Source organism: Coffea arabica, chromosome 6e, assembly GCF_036785885.1.
Source record: "Coffea arabica cultivar ET-39 chromosome 6e, Coffea Arabica ET-39 HiFi, whole genome shotgun sequence".
Taxonomy (NCBI): Eukaryota; Viridiplantae; Streptophyta; class Magnoliopsida; order Gentianales; family Rubiaceae; genus Coffea; species Coffea arabica.
This window is the reverse complement of record NC_092321.1, coordinates 11,786,068-11,802,679: the sequence shown is the minus strand read 5'-3', so window position 1 is coordinate 11,802,679 and position 16,612 is coordinate 11,786,068. Positions and strand designations below refer to the sequence as shown.

The 16,612-nt window shown below is 33.7% G+C and overlaps 1 protein-coding gene across 1 annotated transcript; it reads right to left on the bottom strand.

Moving 5' to 3' along the window:
• Window positions 1–2,833: 2,833 nt before the first annotated feature.
• Window positions 2,834–5,932, bottom strand: LOC140009510 (WAT1-related protein At4g30420-like). Its single transcript, XM_072055262.1, has 7 exons — window positions 5,450–5,932; window positions 5,247–5,315; window positions 5,039–5,155; window positions 4,149–4,389; window positions 3,919–4,077; window positions 3,681–3,829; window positions 2,834–3,226 (listed from the first exon to the last, which is right to left on the bottom strand). Exons 1-7 carry the CDS (start codon window positions 5,626–5,628, stop codon window positions 3,001–3,003), a joined length of 1,140 nt encoding a protein of 379 aa, XP_071911363.1. The 5' UTR covers window positions 5,629–5,932; the 3' UTR covers window positions 2,834–3,000.
• Window positions 5,933–16,612: the final 10,680 nt, after the last annotated feature.

Here is a 16,612-nt window from a genome sequence, read left to right as displayed (position 1 = left end):
AAAATGAGGGATATTAAAAATAAGATTAATTTGATTTTACACCTCTGAACTTGTATCACTTTCTCACTTTGCGCCCTAAATTTTAATTTTGGACACTTTTCACCCTAAACTCTCATAGTTGTTCCATTTAAGTCCAATCAACTATTATATTCGCAAAATTAATGAGATAAAGAGCGATAAAAATTAACAACAATGTCCTGTTTTGTTTCGACTACGATTCCTTAGCTTTGTTGCTCATGTTTAGCACATTATCATTTATTTATATGATCTCAATTATTAATATTATTAGCAAATTAATGAGATAAAAGATGATACAAATCAATGATAGTGAAAAAAATAAAACAAATTAATGATAATGTATTGTTTTATTTTTGCTATAATACCTTGGCACCTTTTGATTACTTTTGGCACATTATCATTGATTTGTTAGATCCTCTATGCAGTTAATTTTTTAAAAGTTGTTATTAACTAGATTTAAATATGACGAACTTAAGAATTTATCATGTAAAGTGTCTCAAATTGAGAGTTTAGGGTGTAAAGTGTTCAAAATTGAAGTTTAGAGTACAAAGTGAGAAAGTGATATAAGTTCAAAGGTGCAAAGTGGAATTTGTCCTTAAAATATCAACCTCTTCCATCCTAAAGAATATCTACTTATCTTACTCCGGGCAACCCCAACCAAAAAAAAAAAAAAAAAAATTTTGTGTAAATTTTTATTTTGGGTCAATCATCACTTTCTACACTGCTCTTGCTCCTACACTATAACCTATCTAAGGGAGGGTCTAGCTAGATTAGGGGGAATCAAGGGGGACTGAATCACTATCGGATCAGACGGGTGCACTACACACCCGTTTGAATTTGTAGAAACCACTTATTAGTAACAAGTGTTGGGAGACAAGGGTCGAAACTTGACCACCCAACAGCCAAAGAGGCTATAGGTTTTCGTGTAATTGATCCAGTACATAATTTATGTTTCACATTCTGAGACGAGGAGAAAGGATTTAAAATTCCTATAAATACGCCTCTGTTTAAAATGAGCCACAAGGGCCACAAGCAAAGTGGCTATAGATAGCTGACCGCGAAAACCCTTGGACTCGTTCCCTGTAACAAGGAAGCTCTAGTGATGAAGTGATTCCTGCATAGAGAAACTAACATAACCATGACAATAAGAGGCTTTTGATCTTCAAAACCCATATTTGCAATTTTGCAGATTCTACGAAAAAGTTAGACCATATGAAGACTGACGTCGGAGTACATTTTGTTGTATATAAGCTTCAAGCATGCATGTGGGTGGGCACACTTTGTACAAAATTTATTAAACTATATAATGACCAAATTTTTTTGAAGTATCTTGTCAGCAACTAATGTGCAGATGCAATACAAATGAACTTACAAGATTTATACAAAAGATGACAAAAATTGTTGTTTCTTGGTCAACGTAAGCCAGTAAAACAATTTGCCATCCATCATTGAATGATAAATATTGATAATGAATCATCTCAGGAAGGCTTTGTCAGACCAGGATCTTTTCGAAATGATCCTTATCGAACATGATCATTCGTAGAAACGAGGTTGGCTCTTATGTAGAAGTGAGCTGGAAAATGTCATTTAGTAGACTTCTAGCATGATAAGAGCACAACTGTGGTTGAATGACAAGAGTAATTTGTGTTAATAACAATGGCGCGTTTAGTATGGTTCATGCTTCATTATGCTGAGATTGGCACTTGAATCGTCAATACCTAATTTTGCGGAAAGTTTGATTAATATAATTCACATGTAAAATGTACTAATTTGGTTGAACCACAAAGTTTGAAGAGAAACTTTGAATTTACATGATGCTTTTGAGATGATACTATTTTGTGAATTTTCTAGCGACCAACTCGACTCTCCAAAAAACCAAAAAAAAAAGAAAGAAAGAAAGAGAAAAATAACTTGTACATGGTAAAAGAAAGGGATAATTTCAGAAACCTCCCCTGAGGTTTCTAACAATGTCACTGAGCTCCCCTAAGGTTCGAAAAATTACACATACCTCCCTTGTCATTTTTGTCATTTAAAATGACAATTTTACCCTTAAATATTTTAAAGAAATTCTCTTATTTGGTATGCTTATACTTAGAATGAGTTTTAAAATTATTTTTTCATTCTTTTTCCTTTTTATTCCTTTTTTTAAAAATTTTTTGCCAATAAAATTGTAGAACTACCACTAATGCCTCTAAGTTTCTACTATAACCAAATGTCGAACTAGTGATTTTTTTGACGAGGTAATTTTATATGTAATCCAATGTTTTTGCTGATCTTCGTTTTCTAGTTTTTAGTATTAAAATTAACAATAAATCAAAAAGAAATGGCCCAAAAGTACTACTAAATTATGATAATACCACTACTCCAAAAATTTATAAACTCCAAATGAATTATTTAAACATTTTCTTTTCTATCTTATAAATTTAAATTCATAATAAAATGCCATAAAAAATATCATATCATAGTAATAAAATTATATTATAGTTGTTTATCAAATAGTAAATATAGACATGAAAAATTTGGCACCTTTTCCTTATAATTATACTAAATAATCTCATAATTGTGTAGAGAAGTAATTAAAACTCATTCCACAAGAGCATTTTTGAGTATTCATTTAAAAAATTGTCCAAGTCAATATTATTTTAAGATTTTGTTACTAAAACTATCAAATCAAGGAAGGTAAGTATTATTTTTCAAACTTTAGAGGAGCTTAGTGAAATTGTCAGAAACCTCCCTTGAGGTTTCTGAAGTTATCCCTAAAAGAAATTCTCTTTGTATATAGATCCCATCAAATATCTCAAATGATTATTAGAAATTTCAAATCAAGTTGTCCCTTGCCGGGGGGATAAAGGCTAATAACACCAATGATGAATGCCTAGAACCGGAAGCGCAATTACAAAATCTCTTCTTAGAAGAGGAGTCCTGTCTTCTTCACAATATTGAACCTCATTTATGTAGAAATACAGACTTTTCCCATCAATACTAATGTTTCTGATCATCTTTGAGATCTATTGTCTGTTTATGCAAAAGGGGTTCTTCCAAATCGATTCTACAACTCAATTTGTCTGTGGATTCATCGACAACGATTGTATAATTAATTTTTTCCTCCTCTGGCTTCTTTTCTACATCGCTGTTAATCATGTGATCTTTAGCTTTGCCCCATAGCACAATATACAGTCCAAATATTACAGCAATTGCACCGAGCAAGCTGAAAAAGATGTCTTTCTGTCAGATGATATCATATTAAACCATCACAAACAATAATCAAAGCATTGGTAAGAACTAATGAGAAAACTGGTTTTCTCAGCCAATTCCAAACTCAAGACAATCTATATCTCAATCATATTTGCTACCAATCACTTGCTTTTAAAACCTTATGTGGTAGAGTTATAATCAACCTTTTGGGATTTTCGGTTGGGCCCAAAAAATAACAAATGTATGTTATTGTGTGCCTGGATTTAAAATCAAAGTTGTTCTGTTGTGCTTGAATTCGAACACATTATTTTGTGTAACATGCTGAGAGAATATATTGCTACTAATTCTGTACACTCGAATTTGTTTGAGATTTTAACATGCTAACACTTCATGTTTTTCATTCAAATTCATCTAATATTCCCTCCATGACAATATATGATGTTCAAAATTACAGCGAGAGGTATTACCTTCCAATGTAGAGCTCTTCTCGAAAGAATGTGGAGGCGATAAAGGTCACAATGACAGTGGATAAAGGATTAAACATGGCAGAAAAAAGTGGTCCTCTTTTACATATGCACCAAGCCTGAGCAAAGAACGAAATTGCTGATGCTCCTGCCTATAATAGAATTAATTTATCAGTGGTCTAAGAGTAAAATTTTATGAACATAATTTTTTTTTTCAATTGAATGCAAACCTCACACTTACTGAAAAGAATAGACATCCAAGTTCCAGAGGTGTTTGTAATTTCCAAGCATCTAAGTCTTTCTCGATAAAGAATGCCACAATTGCCGATTGCCAGGCAGCAATAAAGCACATCCATGCTGTTAGAGATAAATGATCAGGATAGCTCTTGGACACCGGTGCCTGTGAGAAGATATAACGTGTTTAAGTGACTTTCACATAATATGATCTCAACAATGTTCGAACTTGTATACCTGCAAAATCAGCCAAATTGACCAGCAACAATTGCTTGCGAACAGTAGTAAACAACCAAGCAACCAAGTCTCACCTCCCTTGCTCAATCTCAATATTGAATGAATTGGATCAGAGTGAAACTCTTTGTTAAGTAGCTTCGGCCCTTTGAGTAACACCATGCTTATGGCTCCGGTAACACATATGATCGTGCCGAAGAATTTTGCTTTACTTCTCAAGCTTCGGATGTTTATTTTTTCTTGTCTGATAATATAAAAATATGAATTAAGAACACTAGAACAATATATTCTTGGGTTATTTCTATTATTAGCTGTTTTTGGGGATTTTTTCAAAAAACCTTACCGTAACTCTATATATGAAAAAACTTTACTATAAATGTTTTTAGGATGTTTTAAGGGTATTTATAGGGGATTTTTTCGAATGTATTTTGGAATATTTTTAGAATTTATAATTTTTTTAAAATATTTTTTAAAAAAAATTTACACCACCTATGACCACCACCCACCACCATCATCTCCTCCCTCCTCTCTCCTCTCTCTCCTTCTTTCTCCTCCTCCTCCTCTCTTCTCCTTCCTCCCTCCTCCTCCCCCCTCTCCCTCCTCCCTCCTCCTGTTTGAGATGTTGTGTTTTTAGAGTTGTTGAAGTTACTTTTAGAGTTTATTGCTCTAGACTTGAGAAAAATAAAAAAGTTTTTTTTTTTAAAAACACCTTAAACTCAAATAAAGCTCTAGTTATTTCAAAGAAAATAAAAAGAAAGATGAAAGCCATTAAAAAAAACCATTTAAAGCTTTAAGTTATCTCGTGATGAATGTCTATATTCAAAGATGTAGATCATTTTAACAATCAACTTCTTAATTACACTTTTCTTAATTCTTGAATTATTTGGAATTACCCCACAATGTATGCCAAAACAAAAGTAATTGCAGGTAGTAGATTCCCCATTGCACTTGCTATTGATGATGACGCCAAGTATAGTCCCTCAAAATAAATATTCTGGTTCACCGTCACACTGCAGAGGAAATCAATGGGCAAGTAATCAAGTATTCAGCCACATGTACCGTCCGGAATGTATACAGTTTCATACTTTAACTAAAACTTACCCGACAAGAGAAACTAGAAATATTAACCAGAAGTTCTTCCATCCTAAAGAACATGTGTTTCCTCCTTTCCTGCACTCCAAAATCAAAAAGAAAAAAAAAAGAATTAAAATAATCAAAGCAGAGCTAGATTTGGCCTAATTTCAAAATTCTATATTTCATGGCATAAGATGAATAGAAAGAAGTTGGATATCCCATAAATGTACCTTGACCTGAAAAATGCCACAGGAGCTACAAGCAAAGCGGCTAGGGCTTGCCGATAAACCACAAAAACTCTGGGACTCATTCCCTGTAAGAGCGAAGCCCTTGTAGATAGAGTAATTCCTGCATACACAAACTGCAAAACAACCATGAAAATGAGAGGCTTTTGATCTTCATAACCCATCTTTGCCTATGCTTGATTTGAAACAATTAGAGACAGCACCGCTCTTATATAGCTAGGCTTCCAACCACGCTATATTTATTATATTCTTTGTACAATAATTCTGTGTACCGAAAGATATACAACTAATCATGCAGCTTCTTGAAAGGACAAATTAAAGCTCTCGGAAGTTTCTTGTCACTTGCCAATATGCGTTACTTAGTGCATATGAACCTCCAAGATGAACAGATAGGACGACAAAACTTCTTGTTTTTTTTTTTTTTTGGCACATCCATCATGATTCAATAACTCTGATGGGTCATGAGGATGGCTTCGTCAGCCAAAGCATATTTCCAAAAAAATGATGCTTATCGAGCATGATATTTGTAAGGTTGGCTCTGATGAAGAGCTGAGTTGGACAATGGCATTTACCCGGTTTATGATATATAATGGGAATATTCCATTTGCAGTTGTCATTTTGATTATCTGTACACAATATTGTGCTATAGTAATTTAATTTGTACACTAATAATAACACTACCGACTGTGATTAGTACATGTCTATCGGATGGACACTTTGAATACGATTGGGATTAATAATTTTGAATACTTTGTTACGCTTTAAGTACACAATGATGTTAGAAAATCTTAGTAAACCGAGTAAATTACTAATGTTTTATAGTACTATAATTTGTCATAGAATAATTAATATTTTTTCGCGGGTCAATTGGTTCAAGAGAAACCATGCATATGATGCCTTTGAAATTGATGCCTCTCCCCGAAAAACATTAGAAAGATAATTCGTACATCCCAACAGAAGTTCTTACTACGCATTAATTATATAGACCAAGTATTACAGCAATTGCACCTAACAAGCTGAAATTTTTTTTTTTTTTGCTTGTCATATCATGTCTTATTAAACAGTTACAAAATGGTATGAATTCAAACAATAAAAAAAAATTGCATATTGTGGGTTGTAACAAACCACTAATAGCGTTATTGTCTGCCAAGATATCCAAATCAAGCTTGTCATGTCGTGGATGAATTCAAAGGCAGCCCTCTTTTAGAAATGCACCAACACTGAACAAAGAATGGAATTGCTGACATTCCAGCCTAGAGCGTATTATCAATTAGTCAGCGGTCTATAAAGTGTAATTTTTTGAGCTTAATTATTTCTTTTTCAGTTGGATGCAAACCTCTTCGATACAGGGACTTATTACAAAAAACAAAAAAATGTAACATGGTTTAGGTGATTTTCGCATAACATCGTGTTAATTAAATACCAGCAGAATCATCCAAATGGACCAGCAACAATTGCTTCCCAAGAGTAGTAAACAACCAAGCAATCAAGTCTCACCTCCCTTGCTGAATAGTGAATGAATGGGATCAAAGTGAAACTCTGCGTGAAGTAGCTTAGGCCCTTTGAGTAACAGTGTAACACCATGCTTACAGCTTCGGTTATATATTTCACGTCGGGTCGGATCGGGTTTAATAACTATGTATAAGAGTAGAGGAGTCCAATTGGACTTGTATTAGAAATGAAGAGGAAGCTCAAGATCAAACAAATACATTATTGTACTCTCTAAATTTTTTTTAGAACAAAGAAATTAAGCATAGTACGTACTTCCTTGTGATGCACAACCTTACTTGAAACTGCTGGAAATATATTTAAATTCGCAGGGTAATTCGTTTGTGGCTTTGCCTTTTTGCCCCTCCCCCGTTCCCCACCTAGAGTTTGTATGTAAACGAAATGATATGTAGGAACAATGAACTCTAGCCCCAGTGATTTTGGAATTATCTCAGGAGCTGTGACGTCCTCATTTCAAATCATAGTCAAAGCCAAATGCATCAAAAGCATTATTAAAATCAAAAAAAAAAAAAATCTACCTAATGGGCACTCCGTGGTCATTCCTTAAGTTGTACTTAATAAGGTACTAAAATTTTGAAAAAGCAAAGTTAATTAGAGAATATCTATAAATGTAAAGAAGGGTAATAATTATTAGTGTGTATATTTATATGATAAGTTAGATGTGATTTAAATGTGTTAACGAGTGCTCGTTAGAAAAGTTAAAAAAAAAAATCTAAAGGGAACGCATTCAAAACGGGTAAGCCCACCATGTCACAATACTAACTAAAATATGCAAGGCTGGCGACGGAGACAGGTGCCCGCTGCTGGAGTTGAAATGGAGTGGAAAATGGGGCGAATTCCAGCCAAAAGTTGTCAAATCACTAGTCAGCGAATTCCAAGAGGATGCCAGTAACATCCCAATCAAGCCTACCCTATTGATTTAGGAGGCAATCGTTGGCCCACGCATGTTGAAACTTGCCGACAGATTTTGTTGAGAACTGGATCATCTCTTCAAACGACCTTATAGATAGGCCTAAGCAACATAAAGCAGACAAGGCTTGCTGCTTCCTTAACCAAAACAGATCAGCCCAGAAACCAAACCCGAATCACACTATTAAGGCAATCTAACGCCTTCAATTGTCATTGGGCTTTTCATTGTTTGCAAATTGCAACCACTAAAACAAAAGTAAAACGTTGCCCCCCTCTCCTCTCGGACATTTGAGCCACGTTTATGACAGGTTGTCGAAACCTGTACAATAATAAAATAAACTTAATTGCCAGTTAAAGTAACCAAAACCCGATTCCAAGTACTGGAGCAGGAACTCTAGGTGTACAATGTGTTACTTGATTCACCCTGTTCCCGAAGAGTTTACTTGATCCGATATACCCGAATGGGATGTCTTTTTTCACAAATAATTATGAATTTGTAGACAGAGCAAGTAGGGTCGTATCCTCAGGAACTGGGGATATTTGTCTCTTTAGAAATCCAAAATAACACAGGGGGTGTTTTTATAAAGGGTGGCAATTAAAACAATTCAACTAAGAATAAAAGAGCCAACTAAAAATTAAATGACAATTCACTAAAATCAAGGTAATAATAATTAAAGGTATAGCCAAAAAATAATTTCAGCAATGGTTCACCTAATGGATCATCGATGCAAAGGTAATTCCAATTATTTACTAATAAATAGGTTATAACTGTCAAACAAGCGATGACAGTCAACCCCTCCTTACTGTGTCGATGATTAAGGTACGCCCGTTAATCACTGCTTTAATTGAGAAATAATTTTAGGTACGCCCGTAAGATTTAATTCCCCAATTGCCTTACGTATTAGAGGAGCCCTATTTTAACCAAATAACGCACTACCAGGGTTATTTTATATTAACCCGCGTATTCCCCTGACACAAATCCAATTATGTCAGTTGTCACTATTTCAGAGCAATTAAACAATTACGGATTTAATATCCTAATTGACAATAGGTTACTAAATTAACTAATTATCCGGATCCAAGATAATTAATTAATTGAACAATCATAAGCACTGTAATCAGAGAATATACGAATACTAATAAATAAAAGAAAAACATAAAATTAAATCGATCTCACAATTTTTAGCCGAACCAAAGCCTCCATTATTTCTTGACTCTTGACTAGAAAAGGGGATTTAGTTTATCCTTGACAAGAAGGACCCACACAAAATTGCAGCAATAGTTGCGGCCATTGTCTCCGTGATTGGCTAAATTCAATTCGGAGAAATCAAGAAAAAAGGCAAGCTACAGGAAGTAATTCAATGTCTTCACTTGGTCTTGACATACGAGTAATGGAACCACAAGAAGACGAAACGGAAAAGTCAAAAGCTAAACTGCCAAGTCATCTGCTAGTTGTCTCCTGTTTCTAATTTCTATCTAATGCCTCCTGTGCGGCGTCCCCTACAGAGGAAGAAAAGAGAGAGCGTCCTCCCCCAAGCGGAATAGAAGACTTCAGCCTTTTCGTCCATTTTTCCATGCTGTCTTTCGCCAAATTATCAAAAAGGGGTCGCATCTTGACGTTCTAAAAATGCTCCTGCTACTTGAACTCTTTTCTGATAATTGCTAAATTGGTACTTATTATGATATTTTCGTTTTATTCCCTGAAATAAATACAAATTGTCAAAAGTGAGTAGAATCTAACAATTAATCCACATCAGGTCAGGTAATAGAGGAAATTAATAATAAAATAAATAATAAAATTACAACCTATCAATTTATCACTTAACAAATGATTGGAAAGAATGAGAACAGAAGATGCCTAGTTTATTCGTAAATTCTTGACTGCCCACTATGTATTAAAAATGATGGAGTCTCTCTTATCAGGGGACAAACATACAAAAATATTTTATTCCAAATTTTGGTTAGGCATCATGCATGACATATACAATTCATTAATAAATCCCTTCACATATCTTTTAAGTAAACTCCAGGGAAGTTGAGAATAGAAAATGATACCACCGTCTCTCTATGACCTCCTTATCACAAAAAATCTAGAGTCAAGTTATTGGCAATGTTTAATTGTGGTAAGTGTAGGGATTTAAGTCTTCAAATACTTTTTCCTTTTTCTTATATGATAATTTATCTTTGCTTTGAAGTAGTATAGAGCAAATGCCAGAAAAAGTTGTATTGACATTTGGTGTGAAAAATTGTAGGATGGTACACTAATGGAAATTATAGAAAAGACGGAATCTTTTCTTCTTTTTTTTTGTCCTTTTTGAGGGGAGAGGGAGTGTGGGGCATAGTTAGAATTTTCATCTTGCTTTCATGGTCCTACAACTTTATGATCTAATTTATAAAGTGGATCCTAATCTTAGTAGGATCTTTAGAATTAATGGAATGCTACTTAAACCACTAAAAATTTGTGGTTTAGTATATATTGCTTAAATAGAAACATGCTCTGAAAATTTGGGTTTCAAATTTTTCTTCTATAAATTCAAATCAATTGTATTATTCATTTTGATTTTTAATCAATAAGTCAAATCAAGTCTACGTCCGTTTGTGGCTTTGCACTACTACTGCATAATGCTGGAAATTGATTTTAGTTGGAGAAACTTGCTTCTTGGTTAGTGCTTTTGACAACTATTAACTTTCACAATGATCCCCAGTGTAGGCTAGTGATTTTAAGACACTTGGTTTGTGGTGATTGTAGGCCTGTCAACGGGTCGGGTCTAGACCTGGATCCGGACCGATCCGTGAAATTATTGCGGGTATGGGTAGGGATTTAATTCCGTTTCCCGGATCCGGATCCGTTTTGTCAAACAAAAAAACGGGTCGGATACGGAATATAGTATTCCGACCCGTATTAGACCCGGATCCGGATATAAATAAATTAATAATTTAAAAAATATATATTTATCAATATAATTTGATTAGGGTGATGTATTTTAATAAAGTTAATTTGATTTCTTTTCTTATTTGGTTTTTTCTTTGCATTAGTTAGAAATTAGTTTACAAATATATTTTTTTCTCATTTTTATTAGAAATTATAAATTTTGGTAAATTTGTTCGGGTAGACCCGGATCCGGATCCGGAACATAGAATAAAAGACCCGTCGGGTAAACGGGTCGGATCCGGATCCGGCATAGTAATTCGGGTCCGGACCCGGCCCGTTGACAGCCCTAGGTGATTGGCGGAACAATATGAAAGTTTCAATCTAATTTAATTACGTGCTACTAAAAGCGGGTTCTTTTCAAAATTGTAGGTTACCATGACTGGCCGTGGCAATTAGATGGTTCATATTAAAGAAAAACTTCTACTATCATACTGATTAATTATAATAGTCTACTTCATGAACTACTCTATTAAAGAGTGTTGGCACGAAAAATCGCGCGCACACACAACAAAAGCAATTTTAACACATATAAAAATATGTGGGAAGAGAAGGAATAATAAATACTCAATAATTTAATTAACTCAAATCTCAACAAAACCCAACCAATAACAATATCAAGTTTTAGCTTTTGGCTCATGACAACTCATAAATTTCAATTATGAGACTTTCTTTCAAACCTACTTTCAAGACTCAACTTAATTCTTTGAGTAGTAACCTACTAAATTGGTAGTATTTATAAACTCCAAAATTTCCTACAACAAATATAATTGTAAACCGAAACTTACTTGAAAAATTAATTTTAGATTTCTTAAACCAATACGGAAACTAAATAAATAAGATATCAAAACAAATTAGGAAAATAAATATTAAAGTAGTTTGGTTTAATTTTCTTCATTGCTTCCCTTAAACAAAGCTCTTAATGTTGTCATCTCCAATGCCATCATGAGTTTGAATCTCCATGAACAACTTGGTTGCTGTATAGATGACGTGGAACTCCAACTTGTAATTGATCTCCAATTTTATCTTCACGCGCAAGAATGGACGAAATTTGTAGTTTTCGATCAATTTCTTGACTTGATTACTCTTATGAAAAAATTCAAACATATCCACCCATTCTTCATTCAATGCTTCATAATTTAATTTAGCTACATCACTAATAAAATCTCCCAAAACCAAAAAATCATAGTTGCCGCTACCAATGTTTTTAACATCATCATGTTTTTCCTTTACTTTTTCAGCACTAACAACTGCATCACTTTTAACAGTATCACAACTTTCGATTAATTTGTCCACTTCACAAACTGTTTTTAATCAATTCTATCACTTCTCTTCAAGAAAATCATCAATCTCGACAAAATTAATAACTTATGTATTGTCATAATCTTTGTATTGTCATAATCTTCAATCACATCTTTAATTTCACTTTCTCTCTTAAACACTTGCGAACTTTTTTTTCAATCACAAATTCTTCATCTTTAAGTGTTCCTGCAATTTCTTCTTTCTTTGACTTATTAAAATATTCTTTTTTTTCTTTTTCATCACAAATTTCTTCTCTACCATGACTATAGAAATATATTAAAAATATTCAAGCCTCCTTTGCTGTCTTTGCGTGTATAAATTTATTCGCTACATGCAACTGGATTTGAGTGTTGAGATAGTGAAATGTCTTACAATCCAATTGTCTATTCCTCTTTAATTCTTTAATTAGATCGTTTAATGATTTTGAGCTTGCTTTAGGTTCCGTGAACCCCTTCTCAACAGTATCCCAAATTCCAATAACATGAAAAAATCTTTTCATCATCAAACTCCAAATTTCAAAATCATTTTTACCATCAAAGATAAAAATACCACAACATGATCAATAATACGGATCCATACTTTAATTTCACGAACAAGCCCCAAGATCAAAGTCTAGAGCTCTGATATCACTTATTGGCACGAAAAATCACGCGCCCCACACAGCGGAAGCAATTTGAGCATATATAAAAATATGTGGGAATTGGAGGAGAACAAATACTCAATAATTTAATTAACTCAAATTTCAACAAAACCCAACCAATAATAATATCAAGTCGTAACTTTTCACTCACGATAACTTATAAATCTCAACTGTGAGACTTTCTCTCAAATCTACTCTCAAGATTCAACTCAACTCTTCAAATAATAACCTACTAAACTGGTAGTTTTTTATAGATTTCAAAATTTTCTAAAACAAATACAATTGTAAACCGAAATTTATTTGAAAAATTGATTTTATATTTCCTAAACCAATACAGAAACTAAATAAATAAAATATCAAACCAAATTAAGAAACTAAATACTAAAATAGTTTGGTTTAATTTCCTTCAAAAAGAAATTATAATAATTTACCTTGTGGAAAGACTCATTAAGACCTCGTTAAAAGTTGGAATGCTGTATATAAAATCTCGTAGGAACTTGGAATTGATGTAAACTTGTTTGGCTTGTAAGTTTCTAGAAAACAATTTTTGGACACATTATAAATAATTTTCTTATTTCACGTCCATCACTTTTGATACTGTTACTTTTTTTTTATTAGACGGTAACAATTAGCCTAATCGACTCCTACTCTAGCTTACACTTTTTGGGTGGGGGGGAGAGGGAGAGGTCCAACGAGACCTAGAGAAATCGATGGGGATTGAACCACCATTGGACCAGACGAGTGCATTACGTACTTGTATGAATTTAGAAAAAGCCACATATAGTGGCAAATTAATGGGATGCAAAATTTGAACTTTTGACCTCTCACCCCACCAATATTTAAAGTCTTTGGAGGTGGCAACAGTCCAAAGGGCCATTGGTTTTTTGAAACTATTACTTGAAACATTCCGAAAAACTTGTAAAAGTGCAATCTAAACCGGACAACTTTGGTGTAAATGCAGAGCTATATCTTTTTCTTTGCTTCTTTACGGTGCAACAGCAACATTATTTCTTGGTTCGCAATTTCTTATAATGTCACACTAATGACATCATTTAGTTCACTTTTTCTAGCATGAAAATATGAAAGGCCTTTACATTAAGGGTGGGCAAAAAAACCTGTCGATCCGAAAATCCGATGAACCCAATCCGAAAAATAGGATACCCGATCCGATTTTTCTTAGCGGGGTAGATGTGCAATGGTTAAATATCTTGGCAAAATTCAGAATCAAGAACCTTAACCGTCGTCTCGTCTATATTTGTACAAGTTGATCTGGATTTACATGGTTTTTGAATTTGTAGAATAAATCAGTCCTGCTAGTTCACACGAAATTAGTCCAAAAGAGAATTTCAAAACTTGCACGTTATCGAATTTGAAATCGGCGCATATTACTTGCCGCTTGTAACATTTTAGCTGTTCTGGTTCGATAATGATGCTGCTGTGAAGAAATGTGCGCGCTGTCATATGCATAAGCTGGTTTCGTTGATGGTAATTAGAGACTACAGAGAGGTGGTAGAGACTAGTAATTCTTTATTTGTTGCATTAATTTTTTTTTTATACATGCAGATGCAGACAGTACATACATCAGTAGGTCTAAATACATGATAAATAATTTAAATTTAAATTTAAAAATTTGTATTTATAATATACATTTAAACATATTTAATATATACGAGTCTGTCTACAAAAAAAACAATTTAAAATCATGATTTTTTAAATGATAGACACAAACATGAATGCTTTAAAATGAAGGAGGCGGGTCATCTTTTAATTCATTTCTACGCTTAAGTTGTATTGTCGTTTAGTATAGAATTTTTCTACATATTATATTGTCGTTTAGTGTAGAATTTTTTTTTTTTTTTTTTTATATATATTATTAGTGCGTGAATGATTGTTCCTAATTTATTGTCCATGAAGTGGGTACTATTTCATTTGCCCCAAAGATGAGGAATTGGACTTGTATACGTCATTGACCCGTCTATTTTTTGTCCTGAAAATGCCATGGAGAAGCAACTGTGTGTCAATGTTGAACAGATCAAACGGGATGATCGGCCCAAGACAACCAGTTGCCCATCTGCTACCGGAGAATACTAGCCCTAAATGGTTGATGGCTACACTCGACTTTTATTTACGTTACTGGGGAATTTTCTCGTTGAACTTTTTCTTCTTGATGTTTAATTTTTCATACAGGTATAAGTTTACTTCGTATCGGGAAATGGTCAAATTAAGTTCAATTAAGTTATTGGCTTGAGCTTTGAAGCAAAATCTTTTCCCTAGTAATGAAGCGTTAACGCTAGAATTTAAAGATTTTATTTATATATGTATATATATAAATATAAAGGGTTGGCTAATTAACAAGTGTTTGGTAGACAGTTCTTGGATTTAGCCTAGAATTAGTTGCCTAGAATTAGTTGTGCCCACCATAGTTGACAATACGAACACCTTCACGGGAATCCCTTCCCTTGGACAGAAATCTCTCACACGACTCTGCAAATTGCACACAGCTACATTAAATTTGTAATGCATTGCTGAAAATATCGCCTTTACTTTTTCCTAACCCTTATTAATTAGGAGCCGTCTTTCAAAATCATGAGATGCGAAGTTGAAGTATTAATTGTGGTTGTTAAGTACAGACAAATGGTAGGTTTAAAAGGATTTTCAAATACAGACAAAAAAAAAAGATTAGTAGCTAGCTTCAAAGGTTCCAAAGTTCACTGATCCTTGTTACCTAATCCGTCAAAATTCATCGGACATTGAAATAAAAGTGCGTTAAAAAAAAAAAAAAAACCTATAGGAAAAGCATATAAGCTGATTTGGTTAGAACATTGAACGTCCGCAAAAGTGTTATAAAAAACGAAAAACACAGGGTTTCCATTGCCGGCCACTGCACTTGGACATCCAAATATTTATTATCATTCTTCGATTTTCTTTTTGGTCCATCATGTACGTAGTATAATTAAGCAGAACTTCTGTACGTACATATAACGTGGTTGATTTTCCATTCGATTTGGCAATTACTACAGATTGTGATTATACACCACAACCTCGAAACACATGACATGCTAATCCAAAAATTAATCTCATGTACTGTTGCGGCGTTATTGATTAGTGTTTCCAGAATGTGCTGTCTGATGCTAAATGGAATTTGGAATCATCCAATTTGAAAAGGCCAGTATTTTCCAAATAAATTGAGATATTTTCCGGTTAGGAAAAGCTGCCATTTGGCTGATCGATAAACCTTGGGGAGGAAAAAAAAAAGAAAAGTGGATGTACTTAAGGCAAGCAAATGTTTTGGGCACAATTCATCAGCACCATACAAATCAAATCCACTAATTCTTGATGAATTGAATGCATGACAGCCCCGGCCATGCTATCCCTCACGAAACCGGTAGGTCCAATTGGACCTCCTCAACAAGATTTAATTAATTACGGCCGGCATTAAAATAATCAATGGAAAAAAGAGCAGGCTACCTCTAGTGGTTGGAAAGACAAATTGAAGAAGAGTCCCAGCAGGTCGGTTCAACAAATTAATATGCATACAACATCTGTTTCACCTGGTTAAACCAAAAGATTAAATCGGGGGCAAGAAGATATGGGAGAAAGAAAGTCAATCATAGATTGTGATACCATTCTGATTCTTTGTTACAAGTTTTCTTGTGAATCATCAAATAATTGACATTTTTTTCTTTTTCAAAATTTATTTATTTATTTATTTTTTACATTTTTCAAGTACAAAAAGGCCTTAAAGAGGGAAAGTTCTTTGGCATTTTGTGGCTATGGGAAAGTCATGTCGTTTTCCTCCTAGGACTGATCATCAACTATACTAACCAGGCAATATCCAGCCTATACAACCAAAAATTTG

Excerpts from the sequence above, each read along its gene's own strand:
- LOC140009510 (XM_072055262.1), bottom strand. The coding sequence starts at position 5,628 with ATGGGTTATGAAGATCAAAAGCCTCTCATTTTCATGGTTGTTTTGCAG. Across the intron at positions 5,156-5,246 it reads TTTCTAGTTTCTCTTGTCGG|TGTGACGGTGAACCAGAATA; the intron begins GTAAGTTTTAGT and ends TTTCCTCTGCAG. Across the intron at positions 4,078-4,148 it reads CAATTTGGCTGATTTTGCAG|GCACCGGTGTCCAAGAGCTA; the intron begins GTATACAAGTTC and ends ATCTTCTCACAG.